This window comes from Actinia tenebrosa, unplaced genomic scaffold (assembly GCF_029948245.1).
Source record: "Actinia tenebrosa isolate PJP-AT-01 unplaced genomic scaffold, QUT_ActTen_1.0 PGA_scaffold6__47_contigs__length_16458017, whole genome shotgun sequence".
Classification (NCBI taxonomy): Eukaryota; Metazoa; Cnidaria; class Anthozoa; order Actiniaria; family Actiniidae; genus Actinia; species Actinia tenebrosa.
The window spans coordinates 14,220,968-14,236,196 of record NW_028292583.1 but is presented as its reverse complement, the minus strand read 5'-3'; the positions used below and the strand labels follow the sequence as shown (position 1 = coordinate 14,236,196).

General features: G+C 38.6%; 1 protein-coding gene across 1 annotated transcript in view; it reads right to left on the bottom strand.

Annotated features, from left to right (window-relative positions):
* Positions 1–22: 22 nt before the first annotated feature.
* LOC116293446 (uncharacterized) overlaps positions 23–15,229 on the bottom strand; it is a 36,534-nt gene continuing 21,327 nt past the window's right edge. Inside the window, exons 3-5 of the mRNA XM_089039570.1 lie at positions 12,944–13,330; positions 7,856–8,158; positions 23–1,798 (exon numbers count right to left, since the gene is read on the bottom strand). Coding sequence (XP_088895696.1) covers positions 1,629–1,798; positions 7,856–8,158; positions 12,944–13,330 — 860 coding nt within the window. The 3' untranslated portion in view covers positions 23–1,628. The remainder of the gene's footprint in view (positions 1,799–7,855; positions 8,159–12,943; positions 13,331–15,229) is intronic.

The following is a 15,229-nucleotide window of genomic DNA, read 5'->3' as shown; positions in this document are numbered from 1 at the left end:
TAAATATAATACAGTAAAGACATTTTGAGAAAAAAATTTTAATGGATTTTCAAGATCGACAGCTACGTTACAAAATCTCTCTTTTTTCTTGATACCGGCAATTAAAGTGAGGCCGGGCAACTCCGCGAAACCCCACCCCTCAACTCCGCGAGTAGGGGTGTTCGGCGGTCGATTTTGAAAAAGACCCCTAAAAGGTACGCATAATTTAAAATCGTGTTGATTTCAACCCCTAATCATATCCTTTTTGTAATCACTACCAAATCCTGCAATCTGATTGGTTCAAAGGATTGTGATTGATTTCCAAATCGCATCCTTAGGAGCGACTTTCTTTTTGAAAGAACCAATCACAGAACAGAATTCTTATATTCAGCCAATCAGAGAAGAGAATGATTAGCATTATTTATGAATATTTAATGATTTGCTGATAAATCGTTTATTTTATACCAGGAAAAACCTGATTGATTTACTTCTTCTTCTACATTAAATTGATTATTCTGCACCCTTTATTGTGTCTTTTTCTTGTGTATGATTACAAAAAGGATATGATTAAGTGGTAATTGAACTTCGTGTCGTGAAATTTTGGATCAAAATCATACTTGTGATTTAACAAATTTCGTAATCACTCGTATGATTTTGGTTTCTTTAATATCTTGTTTCTTCTGTTCATGTTTGTTCAATGAAGAAAAATAAATAATAGATGATCCTTAATGGTACGGAGTTATGTTACGTAACTGACTTTTCAGCCGGAACCCCTAGGAGATTATTAATAACACACGAAATATTTTCTACCTGAAAAAGAGCTCTCTAAATCAATTAAAAAAACATTCACCTAATTATGATTTTTTAAAAGCATTCTCATAAAATATCGATATTTATCATATAATTACCAATGAAATATCTAATTTTCTCTATTTCGAAAAATTGATATCTTCACACGTGAAAATAAGATGTTATTTCCACGTGTGAAAATAACACCATTGCGATGACTATTCAAAAATTCACGGAAAGAATTGCCTGAAAAAGCCAAAACATACTTCATTGATAATTATATAGTAAACAGAATATTACATAGGTGTGCGGAGATACGAAATTTATCTTCTCGTGTTGAAAATCTGTCACTCGTTCGCTACGCTCACTTGTGAGAGATCTTTTCAACACTCGAAGATAAATTTCGTATCTCCGCGCGCCCATGTAATATCCTCTATGTATTTTTTTAACGAGCTCGAATGTGAAGACTTATCAAAGTTAGAGTGGCAAGCAATTCTTAGGGTGCATGTGACGTCATAGCCATCAATTTGGTTGACTTTAACCAACAAAAGATTTGGTCTTGGTGTCGTTTTGTCATGTCAACCAATAACAGTGCAAATCGAAAACAGTGGGCATCTAGAAATATTTCATGAATGTTTAATCGGCCAATCAGAAGCGTTACTGTTATCTTTCCGTTATCTTTTTGTTTGAAAGTCAATTCTGATTGGCCAAAGGAGATCTATATAACATTCCTAGAATATTTCTAGGTGCCCACAGTGTTTCGATTTGCACTGTAACGTGGCGAACACATCTTTCGTCCTTTTATTTTCGTCCTTTCAGTCTGTTCTACGTATTAATTGCCAAAATTACACTTTCCTTGACTACAGATCTTCATCATTCACGTCATCCTCATTGGTCGGGATCGGGTTTTCGTTCTGTTGAAAACAACATATTCGTCTCCGCCAGCACACAATTCCAGCCACTATAGCAATAGCAATAGCAACAGCAACACACGCAATAACGATGCCAGCTATTTCTCCACCCGTCAAACCTTTTTCAACAAAGAAGAAAAATATGTCTGAGCTAAAAAATCCAATAAAGTCTGTGAACAGGTCCTAAAGGGAAGAGCGTGGGAGAGAACGAGAAAAGGGGAGGGAGATAAATCTGTAAATGTAATAAATTATAACCATCGACAAACTATGGGCTGCTTGTTAAGAGCATTAGTTGATTATAAATATTGAAACCCTCTAGCGATTGTTTCTGTCGCGACGAAGAAGGTTTTGGTGGACGTCAATCAAGGCGTTTCCATGACATCCTATAGGCACGTGCCCTTATAGCTTTGTGTTTTCCGACAATGTTATGGAAACGCCTTGTGATTGACGTCCACCAAAACCTTCTTCGTCGCGACAAGTTACAAGTTAGCCCACCCCCTTTTAGTATGCATAAAAAAGATGCCCCCCCCTCCCTCTCAAAGTTTGGACCAAAGTGTTACATCCTCACCGATGCTTATGTAATAGATAAGGTATAATCTAAGGACTTTTAAATTGCAAGCTGTTAGCTTACAGTACATAAGCCAATGTTTTATGATTAGTCAAATATCTAGGGTAGTGCTGGTATTTTTGATTGTAAATTTTAAAATCAAATTTAATTTGATCAAGATATTTCAAGTTACATTATACCTTCATTGTGGTGATTTTGTATTCAGTCTAGACATAAATTTAGCTGTCATGGGTCTAGCTGCAGCGAACAATAATTAATAATTTCGTTACTCTTGTTTCACTTCATATAGTTTCAGACAGTATTTTTGTTTCAAAATTCCACTGTGCATTTGACGATATTAAAAATGTGGAATTTCCACATCAATTAGAAGAATAAATAAGAGTGATCTATTACTTGTGTAATGATTGTATATGCAAAAAGAACCAATTGCTTTGTTTTTCTTCATATCTATACACACTCTATGGTGATTTTTATAATCCCCCACGCACTAATAACAACACAATTGTAGTTTAGGGAAGAAGATAAGCAAGTCCTTCAATGTCTCGATTGAAAAATTATCAAGAAAAGCAGAAAATCCAGAAATGGTTTTAGAGACAATGAGACGCACAATGAAACAAACAAAACAGCTTCAACACGCATTTTACGTTGTGGATTTGGTAACATCATTCAAGAAAAAGAAGATAGGATTTACTTCGGTTGAGAAACAATCATACAGCTTATGCAAAGATTTCCCAAAAGGAAGAAGAATCGCTTTGGTTAACACGATCATGGCATGGAAACAGAAGGATGCTTTCCGAAAGCTACAGGAAGAGAGACAAAACAACACCCGTGTATGGAGAGAAGTAAAGCCTATTTTGGTGGAAGAAGGAATGTGGGTTGAATTCATCAGAATGTGGAGAAAAGAAAAGAAGGTAATAAGAAACGAGTTTAATCAAAAGAGAAAGAGCAAGGTTAAATTTCTCACAAAGAAATTTGATAGAGATTGCAAAGTACCGGACACGATCGAAGGAATAAACATCAAGGATGAGAAGATACCTGAGAATTATTCCTCAAAACCACAATGTTATGGCCAATGTCAAATCAATGAAAGTGAAGAAAGTGTACTCAGTCTACCACCTAAGTTTGCAATCTACGAAAGGATTGATGAGGAAATGATGGAAACACAGATTGAAAAAGGTCTAGCTAAACATCGCTGGGATCAGAAGAGGGATAAAGAACAAAATGGTCAGATTAAGGAAGAAAGCGGTTTCAATGTGAGTGAGGAAAGCAGAAAGGTCGACATGAGAACAATGCGTGCCACTGATTTACCATTTAACAAACGCATTTTTCTCCCAGCTCCCTTAGAAGAACAGAAGGAAGTCGAATTACAACATCTTAAAGGCAAAATGATGACCACTGTGCATACATATGTTACTGAGAATCAGAATAAACCTTTGTGGCAAAATTTGAAAAGAGAAGAAAAGGAGGGATTGAAATCATTAAAGGAAAGAAGTCGTGATGGGAATGTAGTAATATACCAAACGGACAAGTCAGGAAGATTCTCTGTGGATACACCTGATAATTACGTCAAAGCATCTACAACTCACGTGGTTAAAGACGAGACTATAACTGAAGAGGATTATTCCCGACTAGAGCCGTTGATGAGTGCACATTCTATCATATGGAGAAGGATCCTTCAGGCTGGCAAAGAAACAGGGCACGAACAAAGGATAAAAAACAACATGATAACAACAAACTGTCCTATTGCTCCTCTGTACACACTTAGGAAAGACCACAAAACAGTTAATGATCCTGAAGTTGGACACCTGTTAGACCTGTGTGTGGAGCAGTGGTGGGATATAATCATCATTTATCACATGTAGTAAGCTCTTTGCTGGAGGAGGTATGGAAGGAAGAACCAGATGTGTGCATGAGTACAGAGGAGATGATGGCAGAGATACGTGAAGTAAACAGAATACCTAAAACAGAAGAGGTGGTAGTTGGATCGGCTAATGTTAAGGCATTATACCCAAGTCTTGACATTGGGTTTACTGTAGAGAAAGTTTGTGAGGTTATTCATGACAGCGATATAACTTTTTCAGGAACAGATGGGGAAGAGATAGGACTTTATCTATCTCTTCACCATGATGAAAGGTACTTGGAAGAAATAGATGTGCTAAGATATTGTCCCACTCGAAAGTCAAACAGAGGAAGGAAGCCTACAATAACAGGATGTGCGTTAGAAGTTAGCAAAGAGAAACGTTTTAAACCATGGAACCCTGCTGAGTGTTTACCATCTGATGATGTGAAACGCCGCATGTTCATCGAGGCTTTGAAGGTTGTACTTCTTCTATTCGTTATGAAGAATCATGTGTATAGCTTTAATGGTGAAATCAAGAAACAACTGAAGGGAGGACCCATAGGCCTGGGGCTGACTGGTGTGCTAGAACAGATCTTCATGATATGGTGGGATTGAAACCTCAAAGTACTCATGCATAATTTGGGACTAGATATGTACATGTACAAGAGATATGTTGATGGCATCAACATTGTCATGAAGGTACCGGAAGTCGGTGCAAGATATAAGAATGGAGCTATCACCATCACAGATAGTACAAGAGACGATGATAAAGAGAAGGAGAAAGATGCAAGAGCTATGGAGCTTCTAAGGTCGGTAGCCAATTCTATCCATACTTCAATACAGGTTGAAGTTGATTACTGTACTAACTACCGGGATCGAAAGCTACCTATTTTAGATCTTAAGGTATGGACAGGAGAGAAGGAGAGTGACAACACAAGCGCACAAGTTGTTCTACATGAGTTCTATACTAAGGATGTTGCTTCAAAGTATGTGGTCCACTCAAGATCAGCACTACCATGGAACAACAAACGTACCATTATGACCCAAGAAGTTTTAAGAGTACTCCTTAACTGTAGCCTCCTCCTACCATGGAAATGTACTGTACAACACGTAAATGAATTGGTACTTAGGATGCAGTACTCAGGATACAGCAAAAAGTTCCGGTATGAAGTCGTACACTCAGCACTGAAAGCGTACAAGATCAATCAGGTGAAAGACCGTTGTACAGACGCAAAGAGTGGATGAAAATGGAAAGAAGGAAAGAAAAAAAATGCAAAGAGAAGACCTGGTATAAGAGAGGAGGCTTTACGAGTGTCATAATGATACCAGCGACACCAAACTCGGAAGCTGAAAAGAAGACTTGAAGATGATGTCAGAAAGAGTAGCATTAAGATCAAATTAATGGAGAAAGCTAGCACGAGCGTTAAGAGTTTGCTATAAAAGTCAAACCCGCTCAGGAAAGACCCTTGTGGACAGGAAGACTGCCTAGTGTGCCAAACAGGAGGTAGAGGAAATTGCAGAGCTACAGATGTAACGTATGAGATCAGTTGCAAATCCTGTGGCGATAAGTATATCGGAGAGACGGCAAGAAACGCGTACACTAGGGGAAGAGAACATTTGATGGCACTGGATTCGAAAGGCGAATCATCAGCACTAAGTAGACATTGCAAAGAGAAACACGAAGGGCTTATTACAGACTTCACCATGAATGTGACAAGATCTTTTCAGGGTGATGCAATGTTGAGACAAATAACTGAGTCTGTTAAAATTAGCAGAGAAGAACAAGATAAAATAATAAATAACAAAACAGAATGGAACTTTATGAAGATCCCTAGAACAGTTATAATATAGAATTTTCTTTCTTCTTATACTTTTACAGCAAGCGCAAGTTTACTGCGCGCGCTCTCGTTCATCACGAGTATAAACACTACATCGCAACGTAATCATTCAGTTAGATTCAGTTAGGTTGAAAAGGTCCTAATAAACGGACGAAACTAGTCCCTAAACTACAATTGTGTTGTTGTTAGTGCGTGGGGGATTATAAAAATCACCATAGAGTGTGTATAGATATGAAGATAAGCACGTCCTTCAATGTCTCGATTGAAAAATTATCAAGAAAAGCTTTGTTTTGTTTTGTTTTAATGTGTACAATAAACAATCAATTGTTATATTTATACAAATTTTGAAATTACTCAAAACTGATTTCTGTCGTATTCCTATGCAACCATAAGTTTAAAACTTGTCTTAAAAATGTGGCCCCATCTCTTTACATAAAAGCACTTTAGTCTAACAGTTAAGCCACTGCTCCCCCCCCCCCCCCCCCCCAACACACACCTCCAATACAAGATCTTTCTTTTGTGACCCACCCCCTTTCTTTGAAATAAATGCTGTTGGCCACCCCCCCCCCCCCCCCCCCCATAAATAATGAGCGGTCCCTTAACTTAAACCTGCAATGATGATAACAAATCACTTCTAATTTTCTAAAATGGAATAAAAGCCCAAAATACTTTGGAACCGGTTATAATGGATATTACACGTTGGCTTGAAAATATGAAGTTAATCTTTGAATGGTGAAAATATTTCACGTGTGGGCGTGGCGAACGAATGAAATATTTTTCAACACAAGAAGATGAACTTCATATCTTCAATCCAACGTGTAATTTCCTTTTTATTATATAGAAAATATGTCACCGAGGTCTTGGATGTAGTTCGTATGAAAAATACGAGTGGCGTACTTCCCAGTAAAAACATCAATGTCTATACAGCTATTTCAAAAAAAGTACTGAATAGTGCATTCTAAGACCAAAGTGCATTGTGGGTCATAGTGACATTGTCTAAAGTAGGATTAATAATTATTATTTATTCTATTTTTAGTGTATTGCATCTGAAACAATATACTAAACACATGTAAATGAATCTTAATTCCTGTTGCTCAAAAAAATCAACTCTAGACCGAATACGTGGTTTTTCGGGCTCTGATTTATCTTCTAGGTGCGGGATCATCACTTCTAATTGCTCGATAAAATCAGCCTCTAGACTTGATAGGTGGGGATTTTCTCGGGTTCTGATTCATCACGATTGAATCTAAGCTGAGCCTTGATACAAGCCCTACAAAATAGACACACTCGGAGATCCCGGCAGCCATCATTATTATGCCCACTATGCCCACTTCAAGTAATATATACAGTATGATTTTTTTTTATCGGATACAACACGGACACGAATACTGTATATGACTTATCAAACGTCTAGGTTAGTTCCTTTGTGTTTCACTAAAATTTTCAAAATCAAAGTGAATCTGGCCAAGAAAATCCAACTTAAAGTTTATGCAAATGAACACAATTTTGTATCAGATTTACAACACTCTTCAGGGTCGTGATTTCTGTTTTGTTTTCCTCATAAATTATTAATGAGTTTGATAATACTTAATACAACCACAGATGTATCATTTTGTGTTGTCTTGGGCCCCGTCCACACGTGTCCGCAAAATTTTGTATCCGTATCCGGAAATTTTACGAAAACGGATATGTGTGGACGGTGAAAACGATTCGAATACGCTGCGTGTGGACGCAAATATTTTCGTGTCCGCAAAACATAATTTGCGGATACAAAACTTTCCGGATACGTATGGACGGGGCCTTGATCGTGGTTCGGTTCTCTGGAATTGAATCAAATAAATACTTTGTATTAAACTGAGTTGCATTCAAGCTCCTTTTTGTTCCTCTCTTTTCTAAGTCTTTTAATAGTCAATAATATTCCCCCATATACCTGCGTTTGTGTCTATCGCTGATATGTTTCTTCCCTCTAACACCGTCAGGTTCAAGGAACGTCCGATTTGGCTGTAGTTCCTTTGCTGTACTAAGCACAAGTATTCTCCCTCATCTGCGGGCTTGGCTTTTCGAATCTTGTATACACAGTGCCCTGTACTATCATTACACAGTGTACGATTCTTCTTCTTGATGATGACAGAAGGCGTTGGACGTCCTTTCGCTTTGCATTCGATAGTCGTTGCGTTACCTTCTTCGACTTCAATTCTTCGCGGCCATGATGAGTTTATGATTTCTGCAGGTTCTGCCGAAGGGTGCATGAAATGAAAGAAAAATTAAATGAACTTTCTTTTTTCTCTTCTTATTGTCATGATATTTAGTGGAGGCTTTGATTATGATTGCTTGCTTTAATGATGATTAATTCGGCATACTTATTCTGGTGCTTAACTTGATACAATGTGTGTAGAGAGAGGGGAGAGAGAGTCATATTACATTTGTTACATAATAGAACCTAATGTTGCGTGACAAGTATATATTATTACATCCCCCTTTCCATTAAAGAAAAAAAAACTAATTTTATGAAACGCTAAAAATTATCTTAATAGAAAAAATATCATATGTAATAACAGTAATACTACTTGCTCATGCTTGCAAGTGTCTAATTTTTTTTTTTTTAACGTATCTGTTGGGCGGTCTTACGATTCTTCCACTTCGGGTAACTGTGGTCCCAGGTGCGTGGCTTCCGTTGTTTTCCAGAGGTTCTGCATTGCCTCTGGTCTCTGTTAGTTCTTGATATTCACTGGTAGGTTGCTCTGCCGCTGGGGGTGCTTCTCTGATGTGACACCTGTTGCGTCGAAGCTCACTTCCAGTTTGTGACGTCACTAAGTATGAGCGTGGTGCTTCAAGCTTTTCCTTGACGACTGCAGGCTCCCACTTCTTGGTCGAGGGATTCTGAATGGTGATGTTGGTACCTCTTGCTAGCTCGGGTAGAGGTCTGACATTACGATCGTGGTAGAACCTTTGGATTTCTTGTTTCTCCCTTAGCCGGTCGGTGATTTGATCACTGTTGGCACTCCTGTTGATGGTGCGGGGTAGGTTATCTTGTAGCTTTCTTCCGAAAAGTAACTCAGACGGCGATGGGAGTTTATTGTCAATGGGTGTGGTGCGTAGACAAAGCAGTGCCATACTGGGATCCTGTCGTTTCTCGAGTGTCTTCATGAGAACACCTTTGACTGTTTTAACTTGATTTTCTATGAATCCATTTCCTTGTGGGTAGTGTGGAGAACTGGTTACGTGGTGGAAACCATATTCGTTGGCAAATTCTTGGAATGCTACACTGTCGTACTGAGGGCCGTTATCTGAGCGGACTATTTTTGGGATTCCCTGCTCGCTGAAGATTTGCTTCATCGCATTAATGACAGTTCTGCTATTACTCTGCCCTTTGGGTATCTTCCTGACGAATGGGTATTTGGAGTAAAAGTCAGAGATCAGAAGGTATTCAGAGTCGTGTAAGTGGAACAGATCAGTTCCTATGGTGTGCCACGGCCGAGGAGGTATCTCAGTTGGCAGCAACGGTTGTCTGGCATTAGATGCCTGATGTTGTTGGCAAATGGGGCATGATTGGGTAATCTTATCAATATCGTTGTTAAGGTTCTTCCAGTACACAGAAGTTCTGGCTCTGAGCTTTGTCTTTTCAGCTCCTTGGTGTGCTGCGTGAAGCTTTTGTAGAATGTCATTTTGAAGCGTTACGGGAATGATGATTCTTTGACCTTTTGTTAGTATTCCGTCATCTATTCCTAATTCGTCTCTGAATGACCAGTAAGGCTTTAGGCTCTTTGAGATTTCTTTGATGGTTGATGGCCAGCCTTCGTAGATGACTTGCTTGAGGGTGGCTAATTCTTGGTCTGCGCTGGTGTTTTCACGAATCTTCTCAATCATGGTCTTGCTAAATTGAGGGTACACCTCATGTACTTGGACTTCCATGTTTCCAATGGGATGGTGATCTTCTGGTGATAGACGTGAGAGTGCATCTGCTATCAACATGTCTTTGCCGGGTATGTACTTGATTTTCAGGTCGTATGGCTGCAATCTTAGTAGCATTCTCTGTAATCTGGGTGGTGCAGATATCAGATGCTTGAGGTGAATACTTTCTAGAGGTTTGTGGTCGGTAAGCACTATGAATGGTCGCCCGAATAGATAAGTATGAAATCTCTCACAATCGTATACTACTGCTAGAAGTTCCCTTTCGATGTTAGCGTATCTTGCTTCGGTTTCAGTTAGCGACTTGCTTGCAAAAGCGACTGGTTTGCCATCTTGGAGTAAGGATGCTCCAAGACCCTTGGTCGAGGCATCAACTTGTAGGGTTACTTCCTTTCTATCGTCGAAATATGTTAGGGTGGTTGTATCAGTGATTGACTTCTTTACTTGCTCAAATGCTGCTTGGTAGTTGGCGTTCCAAGTGAAGACTTGGTTATCTTTGAGTAGACCTCTTAAAGGTGCTGTAAGTGTGCTTAAGTTGGGTATGAAAGGACTCATGTAGATTGCTAGTCCTAGGAAGGTTTGAAGATCTCGGCGGTCTCCTGGGTGTTTCATCTGCTTCAGGGCGGACACCTTTGCAGGGTCGGGCTGTATTCCAGCTTCGCTACAGATGATGCCATAGAATTTGATCTTATCTTGCTTTATGTGACATTTGTCTGGATTGAGCTTTAACCCAGTCTTCTCACATCTTTGGATCATGCTGTGCAAGTTTTGGTCATGTTCTTCTTCTGTTTGGCCATAGACTACTATGTCGTCGACGATTCCAATGACTCCTTTACAGCCTTCGAAGGTCTGGTCGATTTTGGATTGGAATACGTCTTGTGACATACGGAGGCCGAATGGCATTCTCAGAAACCGATACCTGCCAAACGGGGAGTTGAAAGTTGTGAGGTAACTTGATTCTTTGTCGAGGACGACGTTCCAGTATCCGCTTTTGGCATCTAGAATTGAAAAATGCTTGGCTCCGCTGAGTTTGGGAAGAATTTCTTCTAGTGTTGGCGTAACGTGGTGGTCACGTTGAATGGCGGCATTAAGATCTTTAGGATCCAGACATATTCTTATTCTACCGTTGGGTTTGCGTCTATAGACTAGGCTGTTGACCCATGCGGTGGGTTCACCTTTTCGGACCTTTGTGATTATTTCTTGTTCCATCATCTCGTCTAGCTCTAGCTTGATATCATCCTTAAGGCTGATTGGTACTCTTCTTGGTGGGTGAATCACAGGGGCTATGTTGGGGTTCAGCGTGATATGGTATTCGCCTTGGAATTTTCCGATGCCGTCGAAGCAGGTGGGGTATTTGGATAATAGCTGTGCTTTACTTTCTATCTTCTGGCTCGTAGCGTGGTTTGTTTGACTTTGGCCGTGTGGTTGTTTGGCATCATCCTGTGTTTCCACAGAACAGTTCAGTGTAATTAGCTTTAAATCAAGTGCTGTTGGCAAGCCTATGATTGCACGGCCTGGCGCGTTGGTGATGTAGAAAGGTGCTTTGGTTTGCAATTTGTTGTGTATGCATTCTATATCATATATGCCTAGTTGACCGATTTCTGATCCGCCGTATGCTGTGAGCTTTGTTGCTGATGGCTTTAGGGCTTTAGGTAGAGGGTTTCCGTCTGGACCAATTTTCTCCGGAAACATCTGTTTGAAAAGTCGGATTGGTAGGATGTTGGCTTGTGCTCCTGTGTCTACCTTGGCCTTCAAGTTTGCAGCTTGTGCGTTTCGCATGTTGGCCAATTGAACGCCTAGTGTTGCGTATACTTCATCTCTGGGTTTAGTATTGACGTTATCAACACTTATTGATTCAAAATTCAATGAGTCAAAATGTTCATGTAAATCATTTGTGCTCACCATCTCATGGACGCGCTTGTTTTTGTGACGTGCGTCTTGTGTGCTGTCTTGATATGATGGTTTTTTGTCTTGTGTCGTATGTTGGTTTGTGGGCTGTTGTGTGGACCTGTTCTTTTGGCGGCACATTTTACTCCAGTGGTTAGCTCTGGAGCAATAATTGCATGTAGAGCCATATGCGGGACATTTTCGGTATTCGTGAGTGTTTCCGCAGTTTCCACATTTTCTCATGTTCCCGGTTCCGGATTTTCCTATGGCGTGCACGCTTTGGTTGTCAATCGGTTTGTTGGATAGCTGTGCTATATGCGCCATCGTTGCTTCGTAAGTTCGGGCGTATTCGATTGCTTTGTCAAGCGTTAAGTCGTTTCCGTGCTCTAGTATTCGCTCTTGAGCTTTAACATGCTTAGTGCCTATAATCAATTGTTCAATCAGGCGTTCTTCTAACTCCTGTTGATCTCTAAACTTGCATTTATTTGCATGATTCCTGCACCTAGTCATGAAATCATCAGTGCTCTCATCGTTATTTTGTTTTAGATGTTGTAGCTGATATCTTTCTAATCTAAAGTTAGTTTTAGGTGCAAGATGCTTTTCGAATTTGGACCAAATAAAGTCGGGCTTTGTTTTGTCATCGTCGTCGGCCCACGTGAAACTGTTGTATATATCTACGCCTTGACGGCCTATCCAAAGTAATATATATGAGGATTTTTCTACATCTGATTTCTTTGAGAACGGACCGGTGAATATTAATTGGCAATATTGTTTAAATCTAGCAAATTCGTCGGTGATATCGGCTCCAGCTTGCCAGTTCATAACAGGGGGCGTGAACCCTGTCGCCATGCTTGATGTGTTTCTTGCCGAAAAAACGCTTATTTCTTAATATTACTGACCTTCCAGTGTCTTGTGTGTTTAGTGCTTTACTTCTGACACCATGTCATGATATTTAGTGGAGGCTTTGATTATGATTGCTTGCTTTAATGATGATTAATTCGGCATACTTATTCTGGTGCTTAACTTGATACAATGTGTGTAGAGAGAGGGGAGAGAGAGTCATATTACATTTGTTACATAATAGAACCTAATGTTGCGTGACAAGTATATATTATTACACTTATATCCTTCCTTCCTTCCTTCCTTCCTTCCTTCCTTCCTTTCTTCTTATCCTCCTTCTTAGCATGTAACTGACTGACAATCAAAGTATGTTATAACTTACCAAATTTTACAAGTCTCAGCCAATTTGTAAGAGGGCTCCTTTTGAAACCTAGTTGCACCTTTACGCCATACTTCTTGAAGTCCGCATCCGTCAAGTTGTACATTTTGACTATTGCTGTACAATTCACACAGTCGTAAATATTCCCGCTCCAATCCACCTTTCTTTCAAATCCGCTTCCTTTAGATACCACGTTGTTTTCTTGGACAGCCAGGATCTTGTTTTTCACAAAGCCAGAATCATCCCAAACACCAAAAAGAAATTCCCTGAATGTAGATGAACTGGAACAGGATCCGACGTGAAAGTGCCACTCTAATGTGACATCACTGCCTTCGTCTCTGTACACTTCTTCATCAGGTTTATCGATGAACGAATCTGTCGTACTTGAAGCTGATAAAATATAGTTTGCGTTAAACCAGTACATTACCAAATGTTTTTTTTACTAGAGCCACAGATATAATATTGGTCCACGTTAATAGTTAAAGTGAGTTCAAGAGTAACTATAGGCGTCAATTTTATAAGTCAGTAAAAGACTTCCATTGTTTCTTCTACCTTATATTGTTTCTAGTATGAATAAGTTTGATAAATCATATTTTTGTAATGATATTCTAAGTTAGTTATAGAGCACATGCAGTAAAACCATGAAATAAAATCAAAATTGATACTGACAAACGGTGCTGTTTAGTGACTTATAGTACACTCAACAAGATTACTCGACTCTGATTGGTCGAGAGGAGTACAATTATAGCGTTAATTGTACTCCGTAGGTCGCTATGGCAACACGGCCAAAACAATTATTTTCTATCATTTTGTACTTAAAAAACATATAAATGAAATTTATATCGCTATGGCAACACGGCCAAAACAATGTCAAAACAATTATTTTCTATCATTTTGTACTTAAAAAACATATGAATGAAATTTTAAAGCCGTAATAACTAATCTTTTTTATGCATTTGAGTAGCGCGATGGACTGAAAATCGGCCGCTAAATAGACAAAGATGAACGGGCGTCAGTTCGCATTTTTTACTGAAATTTTGTTGAGTGAACTATAAACAAAAAATCCTACGATCTCGAGTACAATTTGGAAATTAATAGACACGAGTAATGTTTTGAAAGTTCTTGTAATTGCACGAGCCTTTGCGATTTCCTATACAAATAGTCGCTAGCACTTAACCAGAACAGTTCATAAAACAAAGACACAAATGGTCTTTTGTGTATGTGCACTCCCCACAAGATGTTATCATTTATATTATCATTTCCTGCTGATTTTTGAGTCATTTTTAAAAACGAAAATAAAACTGAAAGCTTAAAATATCATTTTCAGAATATTCTAGAAAGTGTTTTTTATCCTTTTCCCCTCTATTAACTCTGTTTTCACATACGGACTACAATATCAAATGACCTGGTAAAACGTTATATGTCAATAATATGACAGCAAAAAGCCTGAAAAGAAAAGCCATAGACCATGACTGACATATATATCAACAAAATCAAAACCCTACCAAACTTATGCCATCAAAGTTTTTTAAAACTCGGTAACCAAACCGTAATTTTTATGCCCAGCATGTTTAAACTTCGCCGCACAATTTTTGAGTATTATTTCAGTAGAGTTTTTTCAGGCAAAAAAATTTTCCTTTCGCAAATTTAAGATGAAAATGTCTACGATACGCGGTCCATGGAGCGCGCGTTTTAGGAAAACTGTTTTGAGCCGCTGATCAAATCAAAGTGGGAACGAAAAAATAAAAAAGATAAAATGAGAACATAAAAATTCTAAAGAGATGACACTGTTAAGCTTGTGACAATTATCATGATCCGTTTTCTTTTTTATTATTATTATTATTATTATTATTATTATTATTATTATTATTTTATTATTATTATTATTATTTTATTATTATTATTATTATCTTCGTTTATTTAAACTTTCAGTATGGGTAATACTTTACAAGAATAAAGCGGAACGTTTATAGTTCTAGGCTATATCCTTAGTGTGTCACTAACAAATGTCTATTAAAAGGTGTAAAATGCCTTAACTGGTCGCAGTTTTGCGATATCACCCATTTTTGGCATTGTCTTATCACGTTTTGTCCATCATCTATACCTACACTTTCCATATCATGTACAAGTTGTTTCTTATAACCCGCTAGAAAATCCAGGATAATGTTTACTTGGATTACTTTATAATCGGGATATAGGCTCTTTAGACCTGATCTTAATTCGGTATATTTCTGTTGTTTTAATAGTGTTCGTTCTTCAATAATGCCTATATTACAAACAGTTCCTTCA